Here is an 18,201-nt window from a genome sequence, read left to right on the forward strand (position 1 = left end):
TTTATGCACATTTGGGTGAGCTTATGGAATTTGAGTATCTCATTTTGAGACTGGCGGTGACAGAAAGGACCATCTTCGTATCAAAAGTCTCTAGTTAATCACATCATCACATGTGGGATCTTGGATAAGTGACTTCCAGTGACATCAACTGTTTCAATGATCATTAACTATCTTGCTGTTACTATCAAGTCAAATAACGTAATAGAATAACAAGATATTGCTGCTCTGTGCTTTAGTGTCACTCATAGTAGGAGTAAACTCATTGTAAACTCTGGAATGAGCCTGTGCACTGTACTCACGATACTCGTGTAGAGAGCTAGATTAAACACATCGTATCTGCATTGCTTCAATTATTTTGCCTGCCTACAGTCTTACAATAGCGTCCCTTTGTGTAGAATAAAATACAAGTACTTTTTTCTTCTGGGTTTTCCTTTACTGATCTCTGTAGCTCTTGAAACACTGCACTCTGGTAGACTGTCCTTTAGTATCTAAATTACCTAGACTTACTCTCGAAGGCTGTGCCACCTGTTATGTTTCTGATCCTTCACAATCCACATTAAAGGCAAGAATCTTCTTGCCTTAATGGGGAGAATTTTCATAACTACTCCCCATTAAGTTTGGTGCACAGCACATTTCCTATGTCACACATTTCACACTGTCTGAGCACGTTTAAAATGTGTACATCCTGTTAAAATGTATAGACCTGATCTTGCTATCATTATATGCATAACTTCTACAAATTAAATAACTATCTGGTAATAAGTTAATACAGACGAAGCTAATAATTATTATATTCCTGTGGAAGAAGAGGAAACGTTCTTAAGTATTCCATGGGCATGAAAATGTGGACGAAATTATGCATTTTCAGCCATTGATATAAGCTGTCTTATCTTACCACCCTCAGTTTTCATAATGGTTCTCCTACTATTACTGCAACTCACACATTTTACAAATATTACAAAATAAAGAAAACCACAAAAGGATAGATGAGTAAGTTATCACTTAAATTATTTTAAAACTTGTAGGTAGTAATTACAGGTGAGGGTAGTACCCTAGCAGGTGTGCACTTGTAATGTAAATCATGTAGAAAAAAAAAGTGGCTCTTTTAGAGACAGGTAATTACATTTAGTCCATTATACTTTCCTAGTTTAACTTGTGTGGCACAAGAAACTCCTTCAGTAGGGTCAAGAGATTTGATAAGGGAAATAAACGACATAGATCAAAACCAGTGACAAAACCAGAATTTAATACTGAGAACGAACGCATGGTGGCGCTGTTGACTAAGACGTTGTGCACTCAGTACTCAGACTCCGATGATGTAAAACCACTGCTTGTGTGAACCTGGGTAGATTTTTAAGCACAAAAATCTGAATCTCTGGAAAACATTAGTTGTTAGGCTGTCTCCAAAAGACCTTGCTTTTCACAGAGAGATATAAGGCCCCTCTTGGTGACAAGCCCCTGGAAATACACCGCAGAAATACAATGGAGGCCAGAGAGGAAAGCTTTCTTAAACAAAGGCAAGTCTTGCTTCTCTTTGTTTTTCTGGGTGGGTCTCTTGCTGGGTCCATGTCTAGGCGCTATTCTGTGGCGGAGGAAAAGGAGAAGGGCTTCGTAATAGCCAATTTAGCGACGGATCTGGGGCTTAGTATAGAAGAACTGGCTGAAAGGAGAGCTCAAGCTATCTCCAAAGGGAACATACAGTATTTTCAGCTCAGTCATCAGACCGGAGATTTGCTCTTAGTTGAGAAATTGGACCGGGAGGATTTGTGTGGCTCGACAGAGCCTTGTGTGCTGCACTTTCAGATATTGCTGCATGATCCTTTGCAGTTTATTACAAATGAGCTCGAGGTCATAGATGTAAATGACCATGCCCCGGAGTTCTTTGAAAATGCAATGCAGCTGAAAGTCCTGGAAAACTCCGTGCCTGGGACAGTAATTCCTTTGGGAAATGCCGTGGACCTGGATGTGGGAAGAAACGGACTCCAGAACTACACGGTCTCTCCCACGTCTCATTTTCATGTTCACACCCGCCGTCGCAGGGATGGAAGAAAGTATCCAGAGCTAGTTCTAGACAGAGCTCTGGATCGGGAAGAGCAGTCAGAGATCAGTTTAACTCTCACAGCCCTGGATGGAGGATCCCCGCCTCGTTCTGGAACTACCCAGGTCCACATCCTGGTCTTAGACACAAATGATAATGCCCCAGAATTTACACAGTCACTCTATGAGGTTCAAATTTTAGAGAAAAGCCCTATTGGCTCTGTCATTACCACTGTCTCTGCCTCTGACTTGGATACGGGAAATTTTGGTGCAATATCATATGTCTTTTTTCATGCTTCTGAAGAAATTCTCGAAACTTTTCGACTGAACTCCAGTACTGGTAATATACAGCTACTTAAGGGTTTGGATTATGAAGCAATTAATACTTATGAGGTTGACATAGAGGCCAAGGATGGTGGAGGCCTTTCAGGGAAATGCACAGTCATAGTTCAGATACTTGATGTGAACGATAACCCACCAGAACTGACCCTGTCATCAGTTAACAGTCTTATCCCCGAGAATTCAGCAGAAACTGTGGTGGCTGTTTTCAGTGTTTCTGATTTAGACTCTGGAGATAACGGAAGAGTGACATGTTCCATCCAGAACGACCTCCCCTTCATCTTGAAACCATCTGTAGAGAACTTCTATACTATAGCGTCCGAATGGGCTTTGGACAGAGAGATCAGAGCTGAGTACAACATCACCATCACGGTCTCAGACCTGGGCACACCCAGGCTCACAACCCAGCACACCATAACAGTGCAAGTGTCTGACCTCAACGACAACGCCCCCGCCTTCACCCAAACTTCCTACACCATGTCGGTCCGTGAGAACAACAGCCCTGCCCTGCACATAGGCACCATCAGTGCCACAGACTCAGACTCAGGCTCCAATGCCCACATCACCTACTCGCTGCTGCCGCCCCACGACCCACAGCTGGCCCTCGATTCACTCATCTCCATCAATGCTGACAACGGGCAGCTGTTTGCACTCAGGGCGCTGGACTATGAGGCCCTGCAGGCCTTCGAGTTCCATGTGGGCGCCACAGATGGAGGCTCACCCGCGCTCAGCAGCCAGGCTCTGGTGCGCGTGGTGGTGCTGGACGACAATGACAATGCGCCCTTCGTGCTCTACCCACTACAGAACGCTTCTGCGCCCTGCACTGAGCTGCTGCCCAGGGCTGCGGAGACTGGATACCTGGTCACCAAGGTAGTGGCAGTGGACCGCGACTCTGGACAGAATGCCTGGCTGTCATTCCAGCTGCTCAAGTCCACAGAGCCCGGGTTGTTCAGTGTGTGGGCTCACAATGGCGAGGTGCGCACCGCCAGGCTGCTGAGTGAGCGCGATATGCTCAAGCAAAAGCTGCTGCTACTGGTCAAGGACAATGGGGATCCTCCTCGCTCTGCAAGTGTCACCCTGAATGTGCTGCTAGTGGATGGCTTTTCTCAACCCTACCTGCCTTTGCCTGAGGTGGCACGCGACTCCGTCCAAAACGACGTGGACTTGCTCACGTTGTACTTAGTCATCGCCTTGGCATCTGTGTCTTCTCTCTTCCTCTTGTCTGTGCTGCTGTTTGTGGGGGTGAGACTGTGCAGGAGGGCCAGAGCAGCTTCTATGGGTGGCTGCTCTGTGCCTGAGGGACACTTTCCTGGCCACCTGGTGGACGTCAGCGGTATGGGGACCCTGTCACAGAGCTACCAGTATGAGGTGTGTCTGACAGGAGATGCTGGGACTGGTGAGTTCAAACTCCTGAATCCGGTGATACCAAACCTGTTTCTGGAAGAATCTGAAAGAAGTTAAGGGAAGTTCCCACTGTAGGAGCAGCTTTGTAGTCAGCTAAGAATTGTAAGTGGTTTGTCCTCTCTTGGTCCTGGTAAACTTCTTATTCTAATTATTCTTTTAAAAAGTTGTACTACCCATTTTTTTTCTTTATCAGTAATTCAAGCCATGGTATCCCAAATAGCTTTAAACTTATTATGTTCTTATTAATACTGATTTTTCTTAGGATTTTGTAGTTGTGCCTATTCATTTTCTCTCTATTTAGGCATGTCTGAGCGATGATTATCCTAACAGTTAATGAAATGAATGTCTTTACAACAGTATGGAACTTTTCAATGCACTTAAGAAAAATTAAAATTGTATTTGTGGCACATATCTTTACCATATAACTTTATGTATTTTTAGGCTGCATTGTTTTGAGTTCATTGAGTTCTTGGCCTTTTTAGGTTAAGCAGTCTGAGAGCTGTAAAATCTAGCACACCTCTCTCCTAAACTGTACGTAAAAGCTTGCTTCCTGAAACCATCAGTGCACAGAAGTTGTGCCCTGTTCTGTTGTGAGCACCATGTATACAAAAGATTGTTATGTTCATTTGTTCAAAGGCATGTCATAAGTAGTAAGACCAAACGTCCCAAATAAATATCATACAATAAAAATTAAGGAGAAAATATCATATGCTTGATCTTCGTTTTTGTGAATCCAGTCCGTTAAACCACTGGTTTGACACAATCCTTTTAAAAAGTAATATCAGAAGCAGAATTATGAAGCAACTCCTTGTAAGTTAGTTGAGGACTCTTGAGGGCATCAACTTTCTCCTTCCTTCCTTTACCACGGGGTGGAAGTCTAAGTATGATGACAGACTGTATTTTCTTGGGATCTCTTTGCTTCCTCTACCTTTCAAAAGAGGAAATTTCTTCTGATGCGTGGCTCTTATGTTTGATACTGATCATTGGCTAATCTCAGATTTTTACTTTATAATACTTGATAGTGATGGGAAGTTTCTTGATCATTAAAATTATTTGGGGTGTTTAATTTTGCTTTTGTTGCCTAGTGTGGACTTCAGTTATTATTACCTTAGTTTTTAGATTAAGAAAATTTTATTTGTATGAAGTATATATTATTTTGAACACAAATACCCCAGAACCACATCGCACTTGTCTGAATAACAGTTGTTTGCTTGTCATGTTCTGCAGGTCTAATAAAGCTGCCATGTAATTTATAAGTAGAATTATATTGTTCTGACTATAAAATGCCATCGGACATTTTCGACCAAAAAAAAAAGAGCCATTTAAAACCTTCTTTATAAACTAATATTTATTTTAAAATATTATCAAGCTATCTTTCTCTCTTAGAAAAAGACAATAGCATCATGATCCTAGATAGCTTTTATATAATTACACAAAATTCCATAGAAAATTCAAGGTTTATGCCCACAAAACAAAAATCCAAAATCCAAAATAAGAATATAAACATATGGCCAAAAAAGATTCAGATAGTAGAAATTAAACTGCCAAATAGTTTTAAATGTATACCTAATATGTTAAAATAAGAAAGTGTATAAAATAGAAATAAGGAAACGTTACCATCAAATCAAAATCTTAAACTGTAAATTCTGCAGCTGGAAAAAAATGACATAGAACTCAGTTGTTGGATGTAATAGCTATAAAAATGTAGAGGAAGTGGATGCAAGATGACTCCAGATGAAACATCCAAATAGAAATAGAAAGAAAACATAATAAAAATATAGAAAAGAACACTGGTAACATTTGGGATCTAATGAAGTCCTTTAAATGTAATCCTACAACAGTAATCCTAGAAGAGGCAAGATAATTTTTAAAAAGGACTGTGAGCAACAATTACTAGACTGGTAAAAATTCCTGCACCATTCTAGAAGCTTAGTGAAACACAGTCAGAATAAACAAAAGACAAAGCAAGCAGGTACGTCACAGGAAAGTTGTTAGATGCCACGTCAAATAGGGGAAAACATCTTAAAGCAACTACCTGACTATGATAAAATTATTTATTCTATGAAAAGGGCAACTGTTTTTAAACACTGGAACTAAAGACAATGCCTTTAAAGTCTTGTAAGTTGTTTTAAAAGTAGAATTATATCATCAGTACATACACCCTTCAAGAAAGTTTTCTAACAGAGAATTAAGTAATATTAATCAGCACCAAAAGAGATAGTTTTGGTGTAAATCATTAGATAGAAAGTCAATGACCTGTTGTATGGCAGTCACAGAACCAGACTTGAGAAGTGGGCACTTTATAGACCAGTGAAAAGCGTGTGTGCTGCACAGGTTCACCTTGGGCAGGTTTAGAGTCACCACATGAACACGCTGCTGAAGTCATCAAATGTTCTTCCTGTTAAACAAGAGGCCGGTTACGTGGACACATTTCTCACCAGGGGTCTTCATCAGGGAATCCAACCCTAAAACAGCCAAGGACTTCTGCAGAGGCTAAAGAGACATGTTTTGTAGGAAAGATGGCTCTTGGTTTCTTAATGCAAACCATTCTGTGTTACTTTTATATCTATCCTGAAACTGGACACTACAGTGACTGTTTGCAAGGTCAACATTCCTGAAAGTCTCTTCTATATGCATCTAGAAAAGAAGCCCTAGTTCTGTCCACAAAAGGAAGTGGGTGCATCAAACTGTATAAAACTCACTTTCTGGCTGATTTAAAGAAAAAGCTAAACTGGTGATGATTATCTATTCAAGAAAACAAACAGCAGCTAGTTCAAAGGCGCCAAGACCCTGTACACATGTGCTATGCCCAATGTGAGGCTTTGCATCTCAAATCAGCTGCTGAAATAGTGCAATAAACTAAAAACACGGAAAAGACCAAAACGTGCCTCAAAGTTAGGAGACACAATGCAAGCATCGTGGCTTTTACAAAGGAACACACTGAAAAGGAAATAGGTAAAATCCACAAAAAGAGATCTGAATTAATTTCAGTTTCTGATGCATCTAGCCAAAAAATGATACAAGAAAAACTGGAAGACTATCAAAAAGCCAACGTAATGAGACAGATGAACCCACAGAGAAGCTAATTGTACATGTATCAGTACACATAGAACAAGAAGATGGGAACATGGACCTCCCAGATGTGATCTTGGTAACAAGGCACTTTGTTCAATCAAAGCTTGACTCTCCTCTCCTGCAGAAGCCAGAGCTCTAGAGATCAGAGGTTGTCCTAGTTGTACTGATAGTCTTCTCTCGGCAATCTGATTCATGAATAATTCCAGTTCTAGCAACATAAGAGATCTTCTGGCTGGGTGCAATGTTTCAATCCCCAGTACTCAGCATCAAAGACTGGCAGATTTTTTTTTTTTTTTTGAGTTTGAGGCCAGCCTGGTCTACATAGTGAGTTCCAGGACATTTGGGCTACAGAGAAAACTCCTGTCTCAAACAAACAAATCTTTTGAAAGAAATATAAGCCTGGGAATTATCTCACCAAAATAATCAAGACAGAGAACAAGCCCAGGTCAGTTCATTAGCTCTGCTCAGGGCACATGTTACATACCAAGAACTCTTACTGTTTCAGAATGCTTTAAAGTCTGTTTTCATTTACATTGAGGAACCAACTTCAAAAAACAAACAAACAAAAAACATCTTTCCTGTTAACAAGCAGTTGGGAACATCTTTGCTATTCTTGTAATTCACATAACATTTTGTGTAATTCACATTTTGTTGTAAGTGGCTAGACCATCTGCATCGGCCTGTTAATGATGGTTGTTGGTGAAGATGAATCAATTTGTCAGTTAGACACACACATATTACAGAGTAAATTTATACTTTAAAGTAACAAAAATAGTACTGTAATTTTTGAAAAGTTAGGAGAGTTAGTAGTCCAATTTAAAGTAGTAGTCACAATAACTTGGAAACATTTGTATGTTATCTGTAAGTGGAACTCCCCAAGTGGGAAGTTTTAGTACTTTTTCAGGCAGGTCTCTAACACTTTGAATACCAGCTGTTAAAACAAAATAAAAGGTGAAACAAATGGATTTTAACAAGTGAGCGAAAAGGGAACACAATGAAAAAGGGTACGTGCAATAGTGAATAAGGACGCTTGGTGGCGCTGCAGGCTAAGCATATGAATAATGGGTTCTGCTGATGCCCTGGAAGCCATTACCGAATCAGAACTTACACCACTCCCTAAAAGAAGGTAGCATTCACTTTGGATCTAAGGAAGCGATCTCCAGAGAAGGCACAGCTCCAACGGGAAGCCAGCGAGTAAAATTTAGTTCTGCTATTTCATTAAAGCACGTGTGTGGATTCTAACACTTTAAAGACCCTGCACAGATCTGGATCCCCTGTGAACAATGGAGACAGCGCTAGCAAAAATGTCACAGCAAAGGCAAGTTGTTTTTCTTACTATGTTGTTGCTTTTGTGGGTGTCTGGTTCAGAGGCAATTAAATATTCCATGCCAGAAGAAACAGAGAGTGGCTACTTGGTGGCTAACCTGGCACAAGATCTGGGGATCAGGGTTGGGGAACTGGCAGCTAGAGAGGCACGAGTCCATCACAGAGGAAACAAAGACCTCTTGCAGCTGGATGCAGAGACAGGAAATCTGTTCTTGAAGGAAAAATTAGACCGTGAGGGGCTTTGCGGGGCGACAGAACCCTGTGTGCTGCACTTCCAGATCATACTGAAAAACCCTGTGCAGTTCTTTCAAACTGAACTGCAGCTCACAGATATAAATGACCACTCTCCGGAGTTCCCTGACACGGAAATGCTCCTAACAATCCCTGAGAGCGCCCAGCCAGGAACTGTGTTTCCTCTGAAGGCAGCTCAGGACCCTGACATGGGGAGCAACGCTATTCAGAACTACACAGTCAGTCCCAACCTCCATTTCCATGTCGTTACTCTCAGTCGCTCAGATGGCAGGAAATACCCAGAGCTGGTGCTGGACAGAGCCCTGGACAGGGAGGAGCAGCCTGAGCTCACTTTAATCCTCACCGCTCTGGATGGGGGAGCTCCACGAAGGTCTGGGATGACCACAGTTCATATTGAAATCATGGACATCAATGACAATGCTCCCCAGTTTGTACAATCGCTCTATGAGGTGCAGGTTCCCGAGAATTTCCCCCTTGATGCCTTACTTGTCACGGTCTCTGCTAGGGATTTAGATGCTGGGATATATGGCAATATAGCCTACTCTCTGTTTCAAGGTGATGGAGACTCCCAACCATTTGTAATAGATGAAATCACAGGAGAAATCCGTCTAAGCAAAAAGTTGGACTTTGAGGTAACTCCATACTATAATGTGGAAATCGCAGCCACGGATGGAGGGGGACTTTCAGGAAAATGCACTGTAGCTGTTCAGGTGTTGGATGTGAATGATAACGCCCCAGAGTTGACGGTCTCTACGCTCTCAAGCCCTATCCCCGAAAACTCCCCAGAGACTGTCGTTGCAGTTTTTGGTGTTTTTGACCCAGATTCTGGGGACAATGGAAGGATGGTGTGCTCTATTCAGAACGAACTTCCATTTCTTTTAAAGTCCACATTTGAGAACTATTATACTTTAGCGACAGAGAGGCCACTGGATAGAGAGAGTATCGCTGAGTACAACATCACCATCACTGTCTCAGACATGGGCACACCCAGGCTCACAACCCAGCATACTATAAAAGTGCAGGTGTCTGACATCAACGACAACGCCCCCGCCTTCACGCAAACCTCCTACACCCTGTTTGTCCATGAGAACAACAGCCCCGCCCTGCACATAGGCACCATCAGTGCCACAGACTCAGACTCGGGCTCCAATGCCCACATCACCTACTCGCTTCTGCCGCCCCAGGACCCGCAGCTGGCCCTCTCCTCGCTCATCTCCATCAACGCTGACAACGGGCAGCTGTTTGCGCTCAGGGCATTGGATTATGAGGCCCTGCAGGCCTTCGAGTTCCACGTGGGCGCCACAGATGGAGGTTCGCCCGCGCTCAGCAGCCAGACTCTGGTGCGCGTGGTGGTGCTAGACGACAATGACAATGCGCCCTTCGTGCTCTACCCACTGCAGAATGCTTCTGCGCCCTACACCGAGCTGCTGCCCAGGGCAGCGGAGCCTGGCTACCTGGTCACCAAGGTGGTGGCAGTGGACCGCGACTCTGGTCAGAATGCCTGGCTGTCATTCCAGCTGCTCAAGGCTACGGAGCCCGGGTTGTTCAGCGTGTGGGCGCACAATGGCGAGGTGCGCACCACCAGGCTGCTGAGCGAGCGAGATGCACCCAAGCACAGGTTGCTGTTGCTGGTCAAGGACAATGGAGAGCCTCTGCGCTCTGCCAGTGTCACAATGCACGTGCTAGTGGTGGATGGTTTCTCTCAGCCCTACCTGCCCCTGCCAGAGGTGGCGCTGGATCCTACACGGGAAGAAGATAATCTCACGCTGTATCTTGTCATCTCCTTGGCATCTGTGTCTTCTCTCTTCCTCTTGTCTGTGCTGCTGTTCATGGGGGCGAGGCTGTGCAGGAGGGCCAGGGAGGCCTCTCTGGGAGGCTACTCTGTGCCTGAGGGACACTTTCCTGGCCACCTGGTGGACGTCAGCGGGGCAGGGACCCTGTCCCAGAGCTATCAGTATGAGGTGTGTCTGAGCGGAGACTCTGGGATTACAGATTTTAAGTTCCTGAAGCCCAGCAATCCCAATAGTCTGATTCCAGACAATTACATGTTGAATAGTTAAAATTACAGAAAATTCTTAGTAATCAACAAGAGAAGGATAAGTCATAGTTGCTTGGATGTCGGTATTTTTCTGGTAATTAGTAATACTTCTTTGAGATTATGTTTTATTTCTATGTGCTTTTACTTTTTACATAATCAATTAATGCTTCAACTGCCTGCTGTCTTAGTAATGCAGTCTTAGCGTATATTTTCTGTCACTAGCAGGAAGTAGAAATCTTTACTCTGCTAGTGATAACTCAAAGTTTTAAAATCTCATTTAATGTAGTGTATTTGACAAGCAATGTAGAATGCCAAACATTTTCAAAATTTTATCTGTAACAGTTTTTATTTTGATTTTCTTAGAACGTACACTCACTGTACAATGTGGTGGATTTGTTGTGGTGCTTGCATACATGTAGATTGTGTACTTTGATCATACTCATCCCTGATCATCAGTCTCCGCCTATAATTTCACAATGTCCCTAAATATCACCTGGAAGTGAAAAATGTTCTTCTATTGTCATTGCGTGTGGCTATTGTTCCATTCATTTTCCTGCAAACAATGTAGTTTCATTTTTCTTAATGGATTAGTAAGATTACATTATGTGGATTATAGGCGCAGTTCAAATGTAGAGTATTTGCTTAGCGTGCACAGTATACTGTGTTTGAGTGCCAGCACCATATAGCATGTTTAAGATCATCTGAGTTATATGAGTCTCTGTCTTTCAAAACAAAAAAACAAAACAAAACTGCACTTTACAAATAAGTACTTTACTCATCCATTACAACAATATTAACCTGTTCCCTCAACAGTTAAGTAAAATGTTAACTACAGATGTTTCTTTGAGAAGTATAACAGTTTGAACTCCTTTAGAAACAATAGCCTTAACCCATCTCTTTATTGACACTTGTTATTAACATTTTGAGACAAGGGGTCTCTACTAGCCCTGGCTGTCCTGGAATCACTATGTAGACCGAGTTGGCCTCACAGAGACCCACCTGCTTCTGCCTCCTGAGTATGGGGATTAAAGTCATGCACCACAGCACCCAGCAGCAATTAATATTCGAGATTTCATTTTAATATAGACCAGAGGTTAAAAACTTTGATAAATCCATTGGATTACTTTTAAGCTTTTAGTCTTCAGGGTTGTTCAAAGCACATTCAAATAACAGGAATAAATTAAACATATGTTTTAAACTACTGAACAGGTTTTCTTCATATTTTCTTGGTGAAGTCTATAGTTAGATGCCTATTTAGTTTGTAAATTTTGAGTTGTTGTAAAACCCCTTGGGATAATTTTTAAGGTACTACAGTGAAGACCGTGTTCTGTTAAGCACTATTGCTTACTAATACTCATTTCCCATGCATATGGTGAGTTAGGAGGAAATCTTTTCTTAGCTTCCTTCAAGATTCCCTCAGATTGTAATCTGACATGATTTAGGATTACTCAGAATCTTGCTCGAATAATAACTTTGATCCATATTCTCCCTCCATCTTTGTAATTTAAAAAATGTACAAAACTGGAATTACAGAACAATAACACTGAGAAAGGTTAAATTGACTACAACTTAGAGTTAAAGCTGTTAGGATCCACAACTCCAAATAATACGGCCAGCTTGAATGAAATATGTCTTAGCTTTCTACTGTTGTTGTAAAACACCATGAACAAGGCAAGAAGAAAGCTTTCTATTTAGAAATACTCTATCAAAAAATAAAGAGTTCCCCTGGGGCCTTACAGTCTTAGAGGGTGAGAGTCGATGGCAGGGAATATGGCAGAAGGCAGAAATGGTGCTGGAGCTGAAAGCTTACACACTGATTCAGGAGCAAGGGGCTGGATGAGAATGGCATGGGATTTTGGAAACTCAAAGCTCATCCCCTACTGACACACCAGCTCCAACAAGGCGACACCTACTCCTTCCCAAACTGTCCTATCAACTGGGGACCAAGCACTCAGATATGCAAGCCTATGGGGACCATTCTCCTTCAGACTACACGGACTGGGACTGGGGATCTGTTGTTGAACACTTTCTCTTTTTAGCATGCTCATGGCCTTAGGTTCTATCTCCAATACCACTAAAGAAGAACTTTTCTATGGGTGGTTACTCTCCTAGTGTTTTCTCTAGTTATTAAGATTAATACATTAGTGAATCTTAGTACAGGGCAGATTATCAATTATAGATACATAGAAGTTTACTTCTATGTATCTATAGCCTTTCTTCTTATTTGTGCTGCATGATACAAATTTCATTCTTATGAATTATATATGCATGAACATATGTTCATAATTATTCAAAGACATATTGTTGAAAGTCAACGGATGAAAAAGATACCATATAGACAGTAAATAACAGAGGGTTGGAGAATAGCAAAATGAACCAAAAAGTTAATTTTTAAGATTATTAAAACAGTGTTAAAGAGGGGCATTAAGATAAAAGGGAAAATATAACAACTAAACATACATATACCTAAATATTATATCTCAAAGTAAATGTATGTGTTGATTTTTATGGTACTGTGATAAAATACTCTGACCAAGGCAATTTAAGGGATGAAGGATTTATTTCAGATCACACTTCTAGGGTAAAATAGTCATGACAAGGAAGTTCTAGAGCTTGAAGTAGTTGGCCACATTGCATTTATAGTCAGGAAGCAGAGAACAATGAATTTTTGTGTTCACCACAGTTTCTATTTTTATATAGTCTAGGATCTTGGTCAAAGGAATAGTGCTACTCACAGTGGGCATTCTTCAATGTGATCTAATCAAGTGAGTTTCCTAAAAACGTGCCCAGAGGTGCATGCTTCAGGTGACTCCAGATCTCATCAAGTTAACAATTGAGATCACACATCACAACAAATTAAGCAAAACTTGACAAATACTATTCAATTTCGATTAGTTAATTTGATTGGAGTAAGAAAACCACCTATGTCATTAATGAGGCACACCTTTGGGTGTGGCATGAGGGTGTATACAGAGATATTAACTGAGGAGATAAGACTCGGCATAAACATGTAGGGACTATCCATTCCACGGAGTAGGTCCAAGACTGAATAAAAAAATGGAATTAAGTAGGAAATTAAGAAAATTTGAAAATGTAAGGAAATCTATGTATTTCTAAGCAGTCAATAAGGCACATAAGAAATCACAAGAGACATGGTAAAATCCCCTGAAGTGACTGAAATGTGAAAATATAACACGCCAAAATGTATGATGTACAATTAAAGTTACACTTAGAAGAAAATTATAGGAGAAAATAACACTTTAAAAAAAATCTCAGAATCAGAAAGTCACCGTTTTAGTCAGGGATTCTATTCCAGCACAAAACATCATGACCAAGAAGCAAGTTGGGGAGGAAAGGGTTTATTCAGCTTACATTTGCACATTGTTGTTCATCACCAAAGGAAGACAGTACTGGAACTCAAGCAGGTCAGGAAGCAAGAGCTGATGCAGAGGCCATGGAGGGATGTTACTTACTGGCTTGCTTCCCCTGGCTTGCTCAGCTTGCTTTCTTATAGAACCCAAGATAACCAGCCCAGGTATGGCACCACCCACAATGGGCCCTCTCCCCTGGATCACTAACTGAGAAAACGCCCCACATCTGGATCTCATGGAGGCACTTACCCAACTGAAGCTCCTTTCTCTGTGATAACTCCAGCTTGTGTTAAGTTGAAACACAAAAACCAGCCAGTACAATTGACCCTTGTCAACTTGACACACAAACACATCACTATTAAGCCTCAACCTTTACTTTCTTATTTATCCCCAAGATCTAAATAACTCTAAAAGTCCCACAGTAGTTACAAATTCTTATATATTAAATTTTCAATCCCTTTTAAATATCCAATCTATTTTAAAATTCAAAGTCTTTTTACAATTCCAAGTTTCTAAACTGAGGGCTCCACTAAGATACTTTCTTCCTCCAGGAGGGAAAAATATCAGTGTATGTTACAATCATAAGCAAAATCAAACCCTACCTGTCCAATGCCTGGAATCCACTCACAATCTTCTGGGCTCCTCCAAGGGCTTGGGTCACTTCTCCAGCTTTGTAGCACACACCTTGTCTTCTAGGCTCCAGCTGCTTGTACTCCACTGGCATCTTCAAAACACTGTTGTTTTCTGCTGCAACTAGGTTTCACCAAGATCTTCTCATAGATTCTTTTCACGGTGGAAAGCTTCAACTCCTTTGCATGACCCCTTCAGTCCTGGACCATCAATTGCAACTGAGGCTGCACCTTTGCCACTGTCTGGACTCAGTCGGCCCCTCAACTCTCAGGAGAATAAGGGTCCTGGTATTCAGGTGGGCAAGGGATCAGCAGGGTGACAAACAGACGTGAACACAAGGGAGTGTTGATCTGAATGTAATTTCTCAACGCGAGCATGCGACTTATATTACAGAAGAAAACAAGGAAGTTAGGTGACACATTAAGGTCATTCAAGGTACATTGAGGTTACCCACTGCAAAATGACTTTACACAAAACAGAGACATGCACACACAAAAGCTGACAGGAACTAGGCAGTGTTTACAACTGGGATAAAAAGCAGTGTTTACAACTGGGATCAAAAGCAGCCCCACCTAAGGTCAGCTTATTTTTGGAAGCCAGGGACAAAGGCTTTATGCCCTTGCCATAGTTCCAACTCTAGTCTTTTGTATAATCCACCTTCTCCCTAGGCCATTGTAAATTCCTGTGTATGGAAGTGACTCAGTTGTTGTTCTAAGTATTTACTCTAGTTCCTTCTTAGACCACAACCTTCCTTATTCCTAGGCCATTGTAAATTTCTGTACATGGGAGTGACTTGGCTGTTATTCTAAGTTTACTTTGCAGACTAGCCCTGAGATTTCTAGCTCTTTTCCAGTAAATTGTAATGCCTGATATCTTTCACTGTCTACACTGGAGTCTGAATGAGTAGCATTCTTACTAAAATCAAAACCCAAGTTTGGCTCAATGATTTCCTAGGATATTGGAACACTGGTGGAGGCTAATCTAACTTAGCTATACATCAAAAATCATTTCTTGGAGGCACTTATAATAAAACAATATTGAAGGAAAGCACACAGATCCGTTCACCAACTGATGTAGGGACAAATTTGGGGCATTCATGCTATGGGATGCCAAGACTCCAGGAGACTAAGTTTCTGTGAAACTTTTTGCCTCAGAACTTCGTCCAACCTTTTGGGCCTGTCACGCAGTTTCCACTGGAGTGGCTGTGGCACACCTTCATCAATGGCCTTCCATGGCCTGTCACAGGGCTGAGCCTCAGCTGTTCTTCATGACCACTTCATGCCTTCAAAACCAGTACTATCTGGGTGACACTTACATAGTCTCAAGTCCAGAAGAAGCAGGAAGTACAACCTTGGCTATATCTGAAGCACAGTCTCTGTGTTCTCAGAAAACTCTTCCCAGAATATTTCACCTCAGTGATGCGGGTCTCATCTTAATCACCACTAATTTTTTAGTTCCAGCCAACCAGCATCAATAGTTCCAGTAATGCAAAGGTTTCACTTTAGTAGTTCTTGTATCTTGTTAGTAACAGCTGATTCTTCAGCCCCAGTTAACCAAACCACAGAATCTTCACAATCAAAACAGCAATGACCCTGATACAAGTCTTTAATCTTCCCTCTGAAACTTCACAAGCCAGGCCTCCATCTTCTGCACTGTTCTCAACATTATCTTCCAAGCTCCTACAGAACATCCCACAAAGCTCTTAACAACAAATGGATCTTCTAGCCAAAAGTTCCAAAGTTCTTCTACAGTCCTCCCCCAAACATAGGTTATCATAGGAATACCCCACTCCTGGTACCAATTTGTCTTAGTCAGGCTTTCTATTCCTTCACAAAACATCATGACCAAGAAGCAAGTTTGGGAGGAAAGGGTCTACTTTGCTCTTCATAGCCAAAGGAATTCAGAACTGGAACTCAAGAAGGTCAGAAAGCAGGAGCTGATGTAGAGGCCATGGAGGGATGTTTCTTACTGACTTGCTCAGCTTGCTTTCTTATAGAACCCATGACTACCAGTCCAGGGAAGGCATTACCCATAATGGGCCCTCCCACACTTGATCACTAATTGAGAAAATGCCTCCTTACAAGTGGATCTCATGGAGGCATCTCCTCAAGGGAGGTTCCTTTCTCTCTGATAACTCCAGATTGAGTCAAGTTGACACACGAAACCAGTCAGTACAGTCACACTTCTACTTTAAGGCAAGACCTGTATTTTTGGTGGGTATAAAGCCAGATGGGTTATATTGAACTAGTCTCAAATAAAGGAACAAAGAAAACATTTGAATAATGAGAACATTCTAAGCACCAATGGCAAAAGTATATCAGAGTGGATTGCATCAATGAATTAGAAAATGAAAAACAGCAGAAGTGCAAATCAACTGAAGCAAAGGTTAGCATATTGCCATAATCAAGAAACCTAATAAATATACCCAGGTTAACCCAGGAATAAAGAAGATTCAAATTACCAAAATGTGGAATAATTGAGGGGTATTGTAACCTACATAGAACAGAGAGATTATAAGAGAATCCTCATATGTTTCATGGAAACTGGTTATAAAAATCAAGATTAACTAAAAGAAAATTCCTAGAAACACACACTGCTAAAATTGACTAAAGGAGAAATAGAAAGTGAGAATAGACACATAATTAATTCTTGTTAGTAGTAAAAGATTTTCACAAAGTCTGAGAACAAGATAACTTCACATACAAATCTACCAAATATTAAAGAATTAACACCAATACTTAAATTTTTTTCATAAAATAGAGGGACAGAAAGTACTTATCAACTCAGGAGGATGGTAGTAGACCCATTGTGACAAAAACAGACAAATGCAATACTAGGAAACTAAATACCAATCTTCTTTAAGAGTGTCTTCAAAATTTCTCAACTGCTGGGTGTGGTGGCGTATGTCTTTAATCCCACCACTCAGGAGGCAGAGGCAGGCGGATTTCTGAGTTCGAGGCCAGACTGGTCTACAAAGTGAGCTCCAGGACAGTCAGGGCTACACAGAGAAACCCTGTCTCGAAAAACCAAAACCAAACAAACAAACAACAAAACAAAACAAAAAAAAAACTTCTCAACTAAAAACTAGGATATTAATTCAATTGGCATATATGAAGATTACATATCACGGTCAAGAAAGATTACCCTAGGACTAAAACATCTGTTCATATTCAAATTAAATCAGTGCAATATGCCTAATTAAAATAACGGATAAAACCACACAACTATTTCAATAAATGGAGAAAAGCAATTTAGAAAATGCAACACTTTTCTATGATAATAAAGCACACCAAGAGGTGGGAGCAGAATGAACACTCTTCCATCTGCTAAAACTCAGCTACAAAACCCCATACATAGCATCCTATTTAACAGCGGAAAAAATACAAAATAAAGATGTTTGATTTCGTTGCTTCGATTTAACATTGTACTGGAAGTTCTAGCCATTGCAAACAGGAAAGAAAAGGAATAAAATTATTGAAATTTTAAAATTGAAAGCTGAAGAGATAATGGCATATGATGCTGCCTTATTTAAACAAAATGGTGGGGAATTTACAAAAGACAGATTTTAAAAGTTCAGCAACTTTGCAGACAAAGATCATTATCCAAAAACGAAACGAAAAAAAAAAATCCAGACCTCACTAAAGAAGTATGCGATGTCATAGCAAGCACTGGAGGGCAATCCTGAAAGAAGTTTAAAAAGGTTTAAGTAATTACAACATATTCATGGAC

At 41.0% G+C, this 18,201-nt stretch overlaps 5 protein-coding genes and 1 pseudogene across 5 annotated transcripts in view; all 6 read left to right on the plus strand.

Moving 5' to 3' along the window:
- Positions 1–18,201, plus strand: part of Gm37013 (predicted gene, 37013) — an 889,226-nt gene that overhangs the window by 346,853 nt on the left and 524,172 nt on the right. The gene's annotated exons all lie outside the window — the stretch shown is intronic.
- Positions 1–18,201, plus strand: part of Gm38666 (predicted gene, 38666) — an 874,243-nt gene that overhangs the window by 331,870 nt on the left and 524,172 nt on the right. The window lies entirely within an intron of this gene.
- The window catches only part of Gm38667 (predicted gene, 38667), an 868,072-nt gene that overhangs the window by 325,699 nt on the left and 524,172 nt on the right, over positions 1–18,201 (plus strand). The window lies entirely within an intron of this gene.
- Pcdhb3 (protocadherin beta 3) lies at positions 1,299–5,085 on the plus strand. The gene has a single exon (NM_053128.2). The coding sequence runs from the start codon at positions 1,483–1,485 to the stop codon at positions 3,835–3,837; it is 2,355 nt and encodes a 784-aa protein (NP_444358.2). The 5' UTR covers positions 1,299–1,482; the 3' UTR covers positions 3,838–5,085.
- Positions 6,035–7,032, plus strand: Gm18529 (predicted gene, 18529; annotated as a pseudogene).
- Pcdhb4 (protocadherin beta 4) lies at positions 7,955–11,673 on the plus strand. Its single transcript, NM_053129.3, has one exon. It carries the CDS (start codon positions 8,139–8,141, stop codon positions 10,491–10,493), a length of 2,355 nt encoding a protein of 784 aa, NP_444359.3. The 5' UTR covers positions 7,955–8,138; the 3' UTR covers positions 10,494–11,673.

This window comes from Mus musculus, chromosome 18 (genome assembly GCF_000001635.26).
Source record: "Mus musculus strain C57BL/6J chromosome 18, GRCm38.p6 C57BL/6J".
Classification (NCBI taxonomy): Eukaryota; Metazoa; Chordata; class Mammalia; order Rodentia; family Muridae; genus Mus; species Mus musculus.